We start from the raw sequence: 14,603 nt of genomic DNA on the forward strand, positions 1-14,603 counted from the left end.
TCTCCTTGAATTATTTTTATAAGGTGAAAGACCGGCAATCATTGCACCGCCTGAAAGTGAATGGTACCACGGACGCCTGGATCGGTACTCAGCAGAATTGCGATTGCGAGGAAGCAGTAAATTAGGAAGTTATTTGGGTTAGTACACTTTATATCTAAAATTTAAATCTTTTCTTTTTATCATCTATAGAAAATATTCTATAACAACTATTGACGGCTCGGCCACACAACTACTTTTTAAGAGTAACTTAGTGCCGTTATACAACATATGCATGAATTATTTTAGAGACCCGGGGACTGGGTTGGAAATTTTAGAACAATTAATTTCAAAAAATCGATTTATTTTTTTTTGCTTTTTTTATTTAATGGTTTAACATTTTAAGAATATGTCCTTCAAATTGTATGTCAATAGAAGCAATATTCGTAAGGTCATTGTTTTATTGATCTCCTGGCAACACTCCAACTCTAACAGTACTTTTCTCAAAACTAGTTTTTCAAAGTCTGTGCTCACTGTCATTTCAAAACTACATGACCGACTCATTTTAAACTTTATACCAGGGATCGTAAATAATGATTATTGTTATGATCTGTATTTTAAGAATCACAAAATAATGATTATTCTCTGAGCGAAAAAATACAAAACAAAACATAAAAATATTATAATAAAAATAAAATAAATAAAAATCAAAATAAATTAGAATAAATTTCTTAAATAAATAAATAAATAAAACAAGATTTTGAGGGTGTTAGAAATATTTCAAACACGGTTTTGTACTATACTCGACCTAATAAACAATTTCTACTAGGTCTCTTCATAAGTTACAAATCACTGTCGCACTATGTAATCATTAGTTTTTATTTTTATTTTTTTTCGCTCAAAAATATAACTTAGAATATAATTTCGCGCTGTGTATTAGATTTTCTTTATATTTGACTGCATATCTCCCTAAACCACATATGGGCAAATCCCACGTGTCGCACGCTGCATTCGCACGATTTTAGCAAATGAAAATCAATTTTTTGGGGGGTTTTTTAAAGATTTACCATAAACTTTTGTTATGTGTTTAGAGTAAATTGAGAGTACTTTCGGAGGGTATACGGTTCAATTTCACAGTTTCAAGTCACAGTTTTGAAAATAATTAATAAAATTGTGACGTGTCCCACGCTACACAAAGTGGAAGTTCCTTTCACAATTTGTATTTCAAATGCAATTTTTAGCGAATTATGCAAAATAAACCCTATGAAAGTTAATATCCTAAAGAAAGTTAAGAATATTAGAAGACAAAAACCGATTGTTTGGTCTTAACCCTTTATATGGCCGTAATGCATATCTGCAACATACCGTTTAAATTCAATTATTTTTCAACCTGCGTTACAAAACTGTCTAAAATCTTTTTGACGCAGTTCAGCAACTTTCGTTTTTTATATAACAAGTGTTGGTCACTCAGAATTCTGTCCAATACTCAAACGGGTGATTACTTTTCTCGCCAATTTGGTAATCTGAATTGGTTGTGCAGTTTCTCATCCAACATATAAAAAAAAACAAAAAAAAATGGTATAATTGATTCAATTAATGTTTAAAAACAGGTAAATATTATATTTAGTTGTATATTGTTGAGTTTTTGTGTTTCTTGCATTATAATACAAATAAATCAACAATTTCGCTTATTTAACAAAAATCGCTTTTTTTCGCTTATTGTAAAAAAAAATTAATAAATATTAAATATTATAAATATTATATTTAGATGTATATTGTTGAGTATTTGTGTTTGTTGCATTATAATACAAATAAATCAACAGTTTCGCTTAGTTTAAAAAAAATCGCTTTTTTCGTTTTTTGTAAAAAAAATTAGGAAAAACCGACATTGAAAAAAAAAAGAAGAGTATTTTTTATTTTAAAAGGGTTAATAATGGGGTTAAAGAAATAATAATGTTTACAGATTTTTAGCAAAGCCGTAAACCCATTGTGTCGCACGCTACGTGTCGCACGCTACACTTTTTCCAATGGCATTAACATAAGACAAAAATCTTTGTATTTAAACAAAACATTATATATTATATTCATAAATGTGCTTAACAATTATTTTGATTATTATTGTTTACGTGAGGGGCCGTTGTGCCGCAACTTTAAGAGCGCACCCGCGCTCAAGAGCGCACCAGCATTGAAGAGCGCACCCGCGCTGAAGAGCGCATCCGCGCTCGCCCCTCTTTGCGCTCTCGCTCCTTCGTCGGCCGTCGTCGATCGTATTTTTTCTATTACATTTGCCTTGTTTTCTTTCTAAGTTAAGTTTTTAATTCGATGTACGCAGCCAATAAAGCTGAACGCTTTTCTTTTCGAAATTACTGAAGACGCCCCCATCATATCATTTCATCCCCATTTCTGGAGTCTTTTGCGGAAGCAACGCCCCCCTACAAACAATTATATTATGTATTTATTAACAATTTTTATTTCCAACAATATATAATATATAAAGAAATGTCAATGTTTACAAATTAATTTTCCTAATTTTTTATACTTAACAATGCATTCTCCTCATATGTATGATGCAAAATAATAATTGCTTTTTATTCTCGGTATCAAGTGGGATCAATCGTAATCGAACTACCGAACTGAGCGGACGTGCTTTGTCCGAGCTCCGGGAAAACTTCACTTCGCTTATATTTTCGCCAATATAAGCGAAAAGACACTGAAATACAACTTATTAAAAGCGACAGACAAGCTTTTTTTTTTATAACAGTTGTAATGTGCTAAACCAAAACTAGTGCATTGAAAAAAAAAAAAAAAAAATACGTACCACGCAATGAGCTCATTGAGCAACGACCAAAAGAACGAGCGTAGAAGTTCAGTGAACCAAAGAAACGGCTTCTACTCTTACTTTTCAACCCGCGATACCGAAGTGGAAAAATCGGCGCTTAAAAGCAACCCGGCTTTACTGACCGCTGAAACCCAAAGGGCACGGTCTTGCTCACCCGCTCTGCTCACTCCGACTCCCGCGTCATGGAGTTCGCAGTGTAAAACCCCCCCTCCAATATCGGAAACAAATTTCGCACCAACAACAAGCAGCGCTACAACTTCTGCAACAACAGCGAAAACCCCTGCAACTCAAAGTACCACGACGTCAACGACTACAGCGAGTACAAAAACAACAACCTCGAAAAGTGCCAAAGCGGCAACGGCCACACAGACTGGAATGGATCGCTACATCCAAATTAAGCGCAAGCTTAGCCCGCAGAGTAATCCGGCAGGCAACAAAACAAAAATTAACCGTGTCCTGAATAACGATAATGAACCAGACAGATCCACTACTAACAGATTTGCCCTACTGGCGGAGGCTGAGGAAAACCAACCAGCCCAAGACAACGCAAAAAAACCCAAGCCCCCTCCAATCTATATTAGGGAAAAAAGCTCGAGTGCCCTGGTCAACAAAATTGCGTCGTTGATCGGGAACGGTGAAAACTTTCATGTTGTTCCGCTTATCAAAGGGAACATCCATGAAACAAAGGTGCAAACCAAGACTGAAGAGCACTTCCGAATAGTGTCAAAATATCTGGACACTGTACAGAAAAACTATTACACGTACCAGCTGAAAAGCAGTAAGGGCCTACAAGTGGTAGTAAAGGGAATAGAACCTGATGTTACCGCCGAGGAAATAAAAACCGCCCTTAAAGAAAAGGGCTTCGCCGCCAAGAATGTTATTAACATTCTAAATAAAGATAAAAAGCCACAACCCCTCTTCAAGGTCGAGCTCGAGCCTGAAAGCAGGTCGCTGAAGAAGAACGAAGTCCACCCAATCTACAACCTGCAATATCTTTTGCATCGGAAAATCACTGTTGAAGAGCCACATAAACGTAACGGTCCAGTGCAATGCACTAATTGTCAAGAGTATGGACACACAAGGTCTTACTGCACACTTCGGGCTGTCTGTGTAGTCTGCGGGGACGCCCACAAGTCCGCTTGCTGCACTACAAACAAGGACAGTACCGTGAAGAAATGTGGAAACTGCGGAGGCAGCCATACGGCAAACTATAGAGGATGTATTGTGTATAAGGAGTTAAAGAATCGCATGCGTCAAGCGACCGCAACGCGCAACCAAAATCCACAAAATGCGTACGTTTCGTCAAAAACCACGCCAGACGTCTTCTTCGCCAAAGCTGCGAGATCCTCATTCGGTCCACTAAACACCACCAACGGCTTCTCCTATGCCGATGCTCTACGATCTGGAAGGGAAATTCCAATTCAGCCTAACTCTCAAAGCGCTCAACAGGCCCCAGAACAGCCACACAGCAAAACGGAAACTATGATGCTTACCCTCCAACAAAGTATGATGGAGCTTATGTCATTCATGAAAACGACCATGCAAACGCTTGTTCAAAACCAGAACATGGTGATACAGCTGCTCGTAGCACAACAGTCCAAATAATCTATGCAGGCGCTACGAATATCAATGTGGAACGCCAATGGTGTCTCACGGCATAAACTAGAATTGTCACAATTCTTGACCGAAAACCATATTGACGTTATGCTACTGGTGGAAACGCATCTTACAAGCAAATACAACTTTCATATAAGAGGCTACACAATCTACCGCACAGATCATCTGGATGTGAATGCCCACGGCAGAACCAGAGTTCTAATCAGAGAACGAATTAAACACCATTTTCACAAAAGGTTTGCAACAAACTTCTTGCAGGCCACATCGATACAAATTCAGTCAAGCAACGGAATCCTTTCAATTGCTGCCGTTTACTGCCCTCCTCGCTTCTCAATCTCGGAAGGACAATTTATGGACTTCTACAATTCACTTGGGGATCGATTTATAGCCGCAGGAGACTACAACGCCAAACATACGCACTGGGGATCACGTCTAGTGACTCCCAAAGGAAGACAATTGTACAATGCAATTATAAATGTGAAAAATAAACTGGACTACGTTTCCCCTGGAAGTCCCACATACTGGCCAACAGACTCACGAAAGCTCCCAGACCTTATTGATTTTGCAGTGACAAAAAACATACCTCGCAATCTAATAAGTGCCAAAGCAGTCTCGGACTTATCATCAGACCACTCGCCTGTGCTTCTAACACTTCTTCAAAGCCCAGAAATAACCGAACACCCCTTCAGTCTGACGACGACAAAAACAAACTGGCTAAAATACAAAAAGTACGTGAGTGCCCACATAGAACTCGCCCCGGATTTTAACATGGAATCGGACATCGACTACACTACGAGCGCCCTGGAAGAAGTACTCGTTGCGGCAGCTAAAATCTCTACTCCTCATAGGAAAGAAGTAGACCAAAACAAACACTTCAAATCTAATCAGCAAATCGAACAGCTCGTGCGAGAAAAGAGGCGCACGCGTCGTGATTGGCAAAACAGCAGATCACCAGCTTCAAAACAACGCCTTAAGGAAGCAACCCGATCACTCGACCAGGCTCTTCACCAACAGGAAGAAACTGCACAGCTGAGGTACATCCAGAATCTCTCGCCAACAAGCACAAAGTACCCCCTGTGGAGGGCCCACCCAAATCTTAGTGCCCCAATTGAAACGACCACCCCGATAAGAAACTCTTCGGGATGCTGGGCTCGCAGCAACGAAGACCGAGCTGAAACATTCGCCACACATCTCCAAAGTGTCTTCCAGCCAAACCCAGCCTCAAATTCATTCCTCCTGCCAGTAATTCAGCCAGAGTCCTCCCCTCAGCCAGCCGCACCTCCATTCCGGCCGAACGAAATCGAAAAAGTCATAAGAGGGCTAAAACCAAAAAAGGCTCCCGGTGGTGACCTATTGACCCCAAAGATGCTGATCGAACTTCCAAAATGCGCTATAGAGGTCGTCTGCAAACTATTTAATGGAATCATTAATCTTGGCTATTTCCCAAAAAAGTGGAAGAAATCCATTATTATAATGATACCGAAGCCTGGAAAAGACCACACAATTCCGTCATCATACAGACCAATAAGCCTTCTATCTTGTTTGTCTAAACTGTTTGAAAAATGCTTGTTAACTCGCATAATACCACATCTGGAAGCTTGCAATATCATCCCGGCACACCAATTTGGCTTTCGAAGAAACCATGGAACCATCGAACAAGTGAACAGATTAACATCCGAAATACGCTCAGCCTTCGAACAACGAGAATACTGCAGCGCTATTTTCCTCGACGTATCTCAAGCTTTCGACCGAGTTTGGCTCATCGGACTCATGCACAAAATTAAAACGTATTTGCCAACATACACCCACAAGCTACTGGAATCATACCTCTTCAATAGGGTATTCTCAGTGAGATGCAACGCAGCTACTTCGGGCGACTACACCATCGAAGCTGGAGTTCCACAAGGAAGCGCACTCGGGCCGTGTCTATATGTTTTGTATACTGCGGATATTCCTACGAGCGCACAACTCACAACGTCAACGTTCGCCGATGATACCGCTATTCTTAGACGCTCCAGATGCCCAACGCAGGCAACAACCCAACTGGCTAATCATCTCACAATAGTGGAAAGGTGGCTGTCCGACTGGCGCATTAAAATAAACGAACAAAAGTGTAAACATATAACGTTTACTCTTAATAGACAAACATGCCCTCCGCTTTTACTAAACGGTATGCAGATCCCTCAAGCTAACGACGTAACGTACCTTGGCGTTCACCTTGATAGACGACTTACCTGGCGTAAGCACATCGAATGCAAAAAGATGCATCTAAAACTGAAAGCCAGCAGCCTCCACTGGATCATAAACTCACGATCGCCACTGTGCCTGGACTACAAGTTACTACTGTACAATTCAGTCCTAAAGCCAATCTGGACGTATGGCTCCCAGCTGTGGGGGAACGCGAGCAGCAGCAACATAGACATCATACAGCGCGCACAATCAAAAATCCTGAGAACTATCACAGGGGCACCTTGGTATGTTCGCAACGAAAACATCCACCGGGATCTGGGCATCCTCGCAGTGAAAGACGAAATCCAGAAGCAAAAAGAGTCATACAAAGAAAAACTGTCTTCGCACCCAAATTTCCTCGCTTGGGGATTGACTCGGGTTTCTAGCGTATCCCGCCTTAGACGCAACGACCTCCCAACCCAGCAATCTATTTTTAGGGCCGTCTAACTCCGTATCAGTCAATATGACTGTTAGTTAAGTTAAAAATATAAGATTTGATACACCTCTTGTTAGTCTCGCAAAGAGAAGATTCAAGAAATAAAAGCAACGTTAAATAAAAAAAAAAAAAAATTCTCGGTATGTTCGATAAGTGATCCCATCTCTCCAGCAGCGAATTTGTGGTATTTCGAATGTAAGTGCATACAAAATGTAAATGCTAGGTATATTTTTCCCGGCCAATTCAAAGCAGTTAAGGGCGTTGTTTAAAATGAAATTCTTACATTTGACCATTTGCCAAACTTTTCTTTTTATAAAATTCCGTCAACAGAGCCTGTCAAGGCTTCCGTCAAGGTTGAGAGGTTGCAAAGAAATTCTACTCAAAGTGGGAAACATTGAATTCTTTTCGGAAACAATTTAATAACAGATAACAATCTCCAATGGATGCTCTCATTTATGTATTTAATCTTCAAATCTGATGTTCTTCTTAACAGTACGTGAATAAGCAAGCAAAGTGTGATGAAATAAGAATACGGTTTTTGGGTAGAATTAAAAAAGTGTCGCACGCTACAAGCATAAATGTGCCAAAAAAAATATATTTATTTAAATACATAATTTTACTTTTTTATGTATATAAAAGCACAATATAATTATGATTTAAAAATTAAGTGAAATCAAAAAAAAATTTTTTTCACACTAGCTATATAATAAAAACGTTATTTTCGTGTCGCACGCTACAGCGCTAGGGCACTACTTTCAAATTAAAATTTAAATTTCTATAAAAGAAAAATAATATTTTTAAAATACTAAAATTAAAGAACAAAAGTTAAGTAAGTAAGTACAAAAGTAAGACTACTATTGCTCCAATTCATTGTGTTAAGGGGACCCCCCCCCATTCTCGGTTTCAAAAAATCGATTTTTTTTTATTTTATTCGAACTATTAACTATTCAAGAATGTTCCCTTTTCATTTCACTTGAAAATTTCAAGTGAAAATCTCAAAAACTATTGAAGATATAGCCGATTTATGGTGGTAGCCTCAGGAGACGTCGAGAGACGTCTCAAAACTTTAAGCGCGCTTTTCTCGAAGCAGTGTTTTTACGACTGGCGCATAAGGTTACTCAAAAACTATTAATCCAATCGGTTCCAAATTTTAACACGTTATTCTATACATATATAGCTCTGGTATGAACTAGGATACATCAAATCGGTGAAGATCTTCTTTACTTTTCAGCTTGATTTGTGGCTAAAAAAAACTAAATTTTTAAAAAATAATTTTCAAAGGTCCGCCGTTTTGTTAGTTTTTGAGCAAAGTTAATAACCCTGGTTCATACGAGAGCCAAACATGTACCCTTTCTAATCCCGTTGGAATTTTTGGTTTCAGATGTTCCAGTGAGCGCAAATCACATGCGCCGCCAAAAAGGGCTTTTCTTTGATTGCAAAAAACAACAACAAAAAAAAAAAAAAAAATGTGTGTGTCAGACTCAAGCACGCAGAAGTGAAACTTCTAAGTTGGTTTTTCCATGCATGCGAGCCCCAGTTTAGATCTCTCCCCCCTCTCTCGTGTTGAATTCAGGTTTCCATATTTGTTTTTATTTTCAATTAATTTTATATTCCGATTAAAAAGCGTATTGATGACAAGTACGCGATAAACCAATTTAGCGCAGCTGTGTATTAATTACGAGTTTAGGGAATTTTCTATTCAAACCCACACGCTAACAAGGTTATGTATTCAAAATCCCCCATTCGTGATATATTTCATCGTACATTTATGTGATATATTTATACCCTTGCAGAGGGTATTATAATTTTCTCCAAAAGTGTGCAACGCAGTGAAGGAGACATCTCCGACCCTATAAAGTATAAATATTCTTGATCAGGATCACCTCCTGAGTTTATATGAGCATGTCCGTCTGTCCGTCTGTCTATTTCTACGCAAACAAGTCTCTCAGTTTTAAAGCTATCGACTTGAAACTTTGCACACATCCTTCTTTCCTTTGCACGCAGTATATAAGTCGGAACGACCGGGATCGGCCGACTATATCCTATAGCTGCCATATAACTGAACGATCGTAAATGGACCAACTTTCGAGTTTTTAAAGATAGAAAGCTGGAACTTGGTACAGATTATATTTTTTTTCTGGTTTTAACTGCAAGGGTATATAAACTTCGGCTGCGCCCGTAATGCCGTAATACGTATATTCCTTCGATTTAGCGATATTGTTAAAAACTATTAAGAATATCGCTTCGTTCAGTGCGAATCACAGGTCAACGCAATATCCCAACCTCGTTTCACACTTACTGAACGGATGATGCGCGGCGTGGGTAGTTTGCTATATAGCAAACAGGAGAGAAAGAAAGGCATTCGAGAGAGAAGGGGAGAGACGGCGTGTCTCGGTGGCTCTCTCACATCGTTCAGCGCTTGCGATGCGAGAGAGCGAATAGGCGAGAGTGGAAAGGAGCGACATTTGACGGTTTACTGTTTCACTCGCCTATTTTCAATCTGCCCTGACGCGCCTAAAGAAGTTTCACTTCAAAAATTTTGTAAAATGGTTTTTTTTCTCCTTTTTTTGTGTTAATATATGTATGCACAGTTACAACCCTAAAAAATATTTTATGTTCATTTGCCAGCCCAATAAAAATCGTCAAAATTTAAAATCGAGAATGGAGGGGTCCTCTTAACATTAATGTCAAATTTGGAATTTTGAAAAATGTTAACTTTTGTCAGAAAAGTGCACACAAAGTGGTTGGGTTAGGTTTGATAAAAATTTGTGCATTTATAATGATCGAAATTTCTTTTTTGCTTTAAATTCTTAAAATTCGATATCTACCTTTATGTTTCATATAAAGAAAAATTACAAAATGTGATATTTAAAAATTGGTCGCTGGTGGACTGTTTCTGGGATTTGCCCATATGCAGGTACCACTTAGTACAATGATTTTTACACTATCCCCCCTTCGTACCACTAAAAGTTGGGATCATTTATCGTAGAACCACTTCTATAAATCAAAGAAAAAAATTTTTGTATGGAAGATTTTTTAGTTCTTATTGCAACTAGTACAGCATACCATATTTTTATTTTGAAAAAAGGAAAAGTCCACAAACAGTTTATTGAATTTGTTATAGTTATTTAAGCTTTTTATTTTTGTTTAATTAAGAACTCCTAATGTTAAGAGCCCCAAATGAATTCCGTTTAGAAACTGGTTTTATTTTGTAAAATTCTATTATAAGTAAGATACATGAAAATCTGAAATCTATTTAAAACTACTTATCAACGCACTGCACGCTGACCTGCTATGCGACCCTTTCTTAAGTACGATAAGCGCACCACTTATTTGTTTGTGTTAGGCTGCAGGGGATCGGTTTTAGACCATGCTTTTTGTCTCTTATTTCATGGGTCCGATCCCTTAAAACTCTATCTTAAGAATTTGTATGAACTTGAACACTGAATATAATTTTTTGAAACAGTCATGGCCATCTATAAAAATTATAATGATTTTCTGAACCGGGCTTTCCAAGGGATTTGTTTTTAACGTGCAAATTGTCCAAATGTCCAAAGGGGACATCTGAGTAACAGGAGAAAAAAAAAACGGATATTGTGGAATTTTTTTTTTGGCCAAATGAAAAAGCCAATCGAAAATTTGTAAATGAGGTTTTTTTTATATTATATTTAAAGTACAAAATAAATAATAAATCGAAAACAAAATTTCGGCTCCGCAGCCTTTAAGACCCTAAAGAATTTTTTAAGCAAAAAAAAAAATTAAGATATTTTCTAAACTTTAATGAAGGCTGTTAGTGAAAAATTCATGGTACTAGTCAAATATACAAAAAATTGAATACTTTGCGCGAAATCATGAATTGAGTGATATTTTTGAGCGAAAAAAAAGGGATACAAAATAATGATTATTCACAAATTTTTTTTTTTCGATCGGAAAATAATGATTATTTCTGATTTTAATTTTTCTCTCAGAGAATAATGATTTTTTGTGATTTTTAAAATAAAACTCATAATTATTACGGTCCCTGTTTATACACATATTTGACATACAAAGTACGGCCGTTACGTAACACCAACGTTAATTACCCATTTTTAAAAGTATACTTGTAGAGTAAAAGGGTATATTGTAGTCGTGATAATGTATCTAACATAAAGAAGGAAACCCATAAAGTGCAGAAATTCTTGATCAGCGGTAAGAGCCGAGTCGATATAGCCATGTCCGTCTGTCCGATTGAACGCGTGGATCTCAGAAATTTGGCATGGAGACTTCTTCAAGCCCTACGCAGCTCAAGTTTGTTTAAATTTTTTTTTACGCCTCGTGTAGTGGCGAACCACTAACCGAAAATTTCATTAGCGCCAGTACAGGAAGGGTTTTTGAAATACTCTTGGTGGCAAAATATTTTTATAGTTAATAAGTAGGACACCCATATTTTTTTTTTAACAAAAAAATGCTTGAATATTTAAAAAAAAAAAAAATTTGTAAATATTCTTTATTAAATTTGTAACACTTGTCAAATTATAGAAATAAAATTAAACTTCACAACACATAGAAAATAAAACAAAAAACTTTCAAACGAAATAAGAAAGTAGGACAAAGACAATAAATTAAGCTTAACGGTAATTTTAGGAAAATATTAGTATAAAAGAGTATGTCGGGAAACAGTTAGTTCAGGAAAGTACAGAATGCGAAGGGCATAGCAGCAGAGACGGTGATAGTCTCTGCTGATGAGTGAGGTCCGTTGACGAGTTACCGAAAGTCGTGAGATGAAAAGAGATAACGATATAGGCTCGACTCGAGAGAGAGAGAATGCTGCGAAAGCAGGGTTGAGCGTAATGATCGAGGAGAGTAGAATCATTCTGGCTTGGGTAACGTAGGTGAGCGGAACTCGCTGTGCTCGCGCATAAGTAACAAAAGTTTAAAGGACAATGGAGGATATTCCCGGTCATCCGTCAAGTATATAATTATTTTAAATAATGCATCCTTTATTGTCCAATACTTTAAGAACTCGACCTGACATTGAAGTTTTTCAGGATTTCAATGTCAATTTTCTATCATTCTCGTTTAATTGCTTCTTTTAATTATTTGAGACTAGTAAATTGTTTTCCATTAGCATAAACCCTTTGAGATAATATGCCCCAAAGATTTTCAATTCGATTTAAATCCGGGCTGCGAGCTGGCTATTCCAAAATTGAGATTCGCGATGACGAAAGGAAGCTCTTTGTAAGCTTTGCACATTGGATTAGGTGCATTATCCTGTTAAAAAGTCCATTCTTCACCGAAATAGTTCTCTCCAAATTGGACTAGAACTTCGTCTAAGAGCTCTACATATGTTTTTGCACTAATTTTATTCCTGGGTAGTAGTGCAGGCTTAAGCCGTTTTTTTCGCATGAAACATTTTCCGCTTCTTTTAAAATTTATTCGACTCGTCGAGTGGATATTGGCAGTGACAAATTAGATCGTGTTTGGGATGCACTGATGTGTAAAATGTGTAAAAGTTGACATATCTGAAAAAAAAAATTAATTGAAACTGAAAACAAAATGATTTATTTGACAAACTTATTTGGTTGTTTCTAATTCTTAGAAATTACTGCAATTAAAATAATTTTATTTTATTTTTTTTTTTTGTAATAGCAGGATAAAGTTTATTTAAAACTGTCCTTTAGGGACAACCATTAAATGTTATCACATAAACTTCACTTATAGATAATTTTAAATATTAATATGGTAGAAATAAATTAGAGTAGTAAGGGGAGGTCCAGCGGGTGTGTCCTTTTTAGTCTTCTGGGCTGCTCGCTGTTGTCCAGCAGGGAGCTGGCCAACAGGTTCGGGTGATTATGAAGCCTCTGCATGTAACGTGCGCTGCTTCTTTGGATCTCCTCCTTGACCCAAGGGAAATTGAGAACCTCGTGGATGGTGCGATTGTCATGATAGACGTGGGCCCCAGTGGCGATTCGAAGGGCTCTATTTTCGAAAGCTTGTATAGTTCGGACATACAATACATAGTTCGGTATATTCATCTTGCTCGCAGTGCCCCAGTGCTGTATGCCGTACGTCCAGATTGGGCGTATTATGCCCTTGTAAATGAGGAGTTTAGTGGAAGTTCTCAGCTTCGATCTCCTACCCATGAGCCAGTAGAAGGATCGAAGTCTTTGATCAGCCTGTTTCCTCTTCTTAATTAGATGGGGCTTCCAGGTGAGCCTCCTGTCTAGGGTGAATCCCAGGAACTTTGGATTGTCTTTCTGTGGGATTGGAGAGCCGTTAAGGTTAACTGGAGGGCAGTTGCTTTTGCAGAGAGAAAATGTGGTGGCAGTGGACTTCTCATTATTGACGGCAATGTTACATCGCTTTTGCCAGTCGCTGAGCAAGTCAAGCTGCAATTGCATCGTTTCGGCTGCCCCCCATGCGCTATCGGCGGTGGTAAGGAAGGCGGTGTCGTCTGCATAGGTTGCTGCGAGCAGGTCAGGCCTCTGAAGAACAGGGAGGTCGGCCGTGTAAGCATTGTACATCAACGGGCCAAGAACGCTGCCTTGGGGTACACCAGCGTGAGCTTCTCTAATACCGGAGATGGCCTCGCCACATCTAACAGCAAATTTACGGTCTTCCAAGAACGACTTTAGGAACTGGAAGTATGGTTGGGGTAGGCCAGTCTTTAATTTATAAAGAAGACCGGGATGCCAGACTCGGTCGAACGCCTGCTTCACGTCCAGCATGACGGCCATGCAGTACTTCTTGGTTTCAAATGCATCCAGGATGCACTGCACCCGATGGCACTGCTCTGGCGGACCGTGTCGCCGCCTGAAGCCATACTGGTGGTCAGGGATCAGTCCAGCCTCGTCAAATACTCGCAGTGCTCTGCTTAAAAACACTCGTTCATAGTTACCTGGGCACATTTCCATGTGGACGGAAAGTACCCTATCTCCAAGCATCTATTATAGATCATCGTAATTAGCTGTATGCTTGGAGGTGGTAACCTCCATTTTTAATGCAATTGCATTGATACCAATGCAATTGGTATCAATTTTTATTTCAATTAAAATAATTGAATTCGATGGAATGAGCTCTTCTGAAACGAACATATACTGAAACCAAAGCTCGCCTGGTCAATATAGACCTAACAGGAAAATCGTACTGTATTTTTTAAAGCTCTCTCTGCGTATCTCCCACAAATCGTTCAATCATCAATTCGTAGAAGAAAAAATTCCAGTAGTTGGTTTTTGTGGACAAAACAGTTATCAACATAAGTGTCCTACTTACTTATTTCGTACACTTTATGTATCCGAAAACTAATTTTATAAGAGATAAAACTATTCAATTTGGAAATTGGACTCGTATGAGACCCGCGCAGATAAAGTTTGTGTCGAACTTTTGCCACACCCACTCCCGCCCCCCAAAACGGAAATGCGCCCAAGGGCAAAAGTATGCAACTAAAATTTACTGCTGAGAATTCATACCCACAGTTAAAGTTTGCGTGGAAAAGATGACAACCGGGTATAGTTATATATATATACA

General features: G+C 38.4%; 1 protein-coding gene across 12 annotated transcripts in view; it reads left to right on the forward strand.

Moving 5' to 3' along the window:
* Positions 1 to 14,603, forward strand: part of vap (RAS p21 protein activator vap) — a 181,580-nt gene that overhangs the window by 22,886 nt on the left and 144,091 nt on the right. For 11 of the 12 annotated variants that reach the window (XR_006246117.2, XM_070279014.1, XM_043211381.2 and 8 more), the window contains exon 3: positions 24 to 137. Coding sequence is in view for 11 of the 12 variants with exons in the window: in XM_070279014.1 (XP_070135115.1) it covers positions 24 to 137 (114 nt within the window). In the remaining variant the exon portion in view is untranslated. Of the gene's footprint in view, positions 1 to 23; positions 138 to 189; positions 1,610 to 14,603 lie in introns of those variants that run through there. The other variant, XM_017233758.3, reaches the window with a different exon arrangement.

Source organism: Drosophila bipectinata, chromosome XL (assembly GCF_030179905.1).
Source record: "Drosophila bipectinata strain 14024-0381.07 chromosome XL, DbipHiC1v2, whole genome shotgun sequence".
Taxonomy (NCBI): domain Eukaryota; kingdom Metazoa; phylum Arthropoda; class Insecta; order Diptera; family Drosophilidae; genus Drosophila; species Drosophila bipectinata.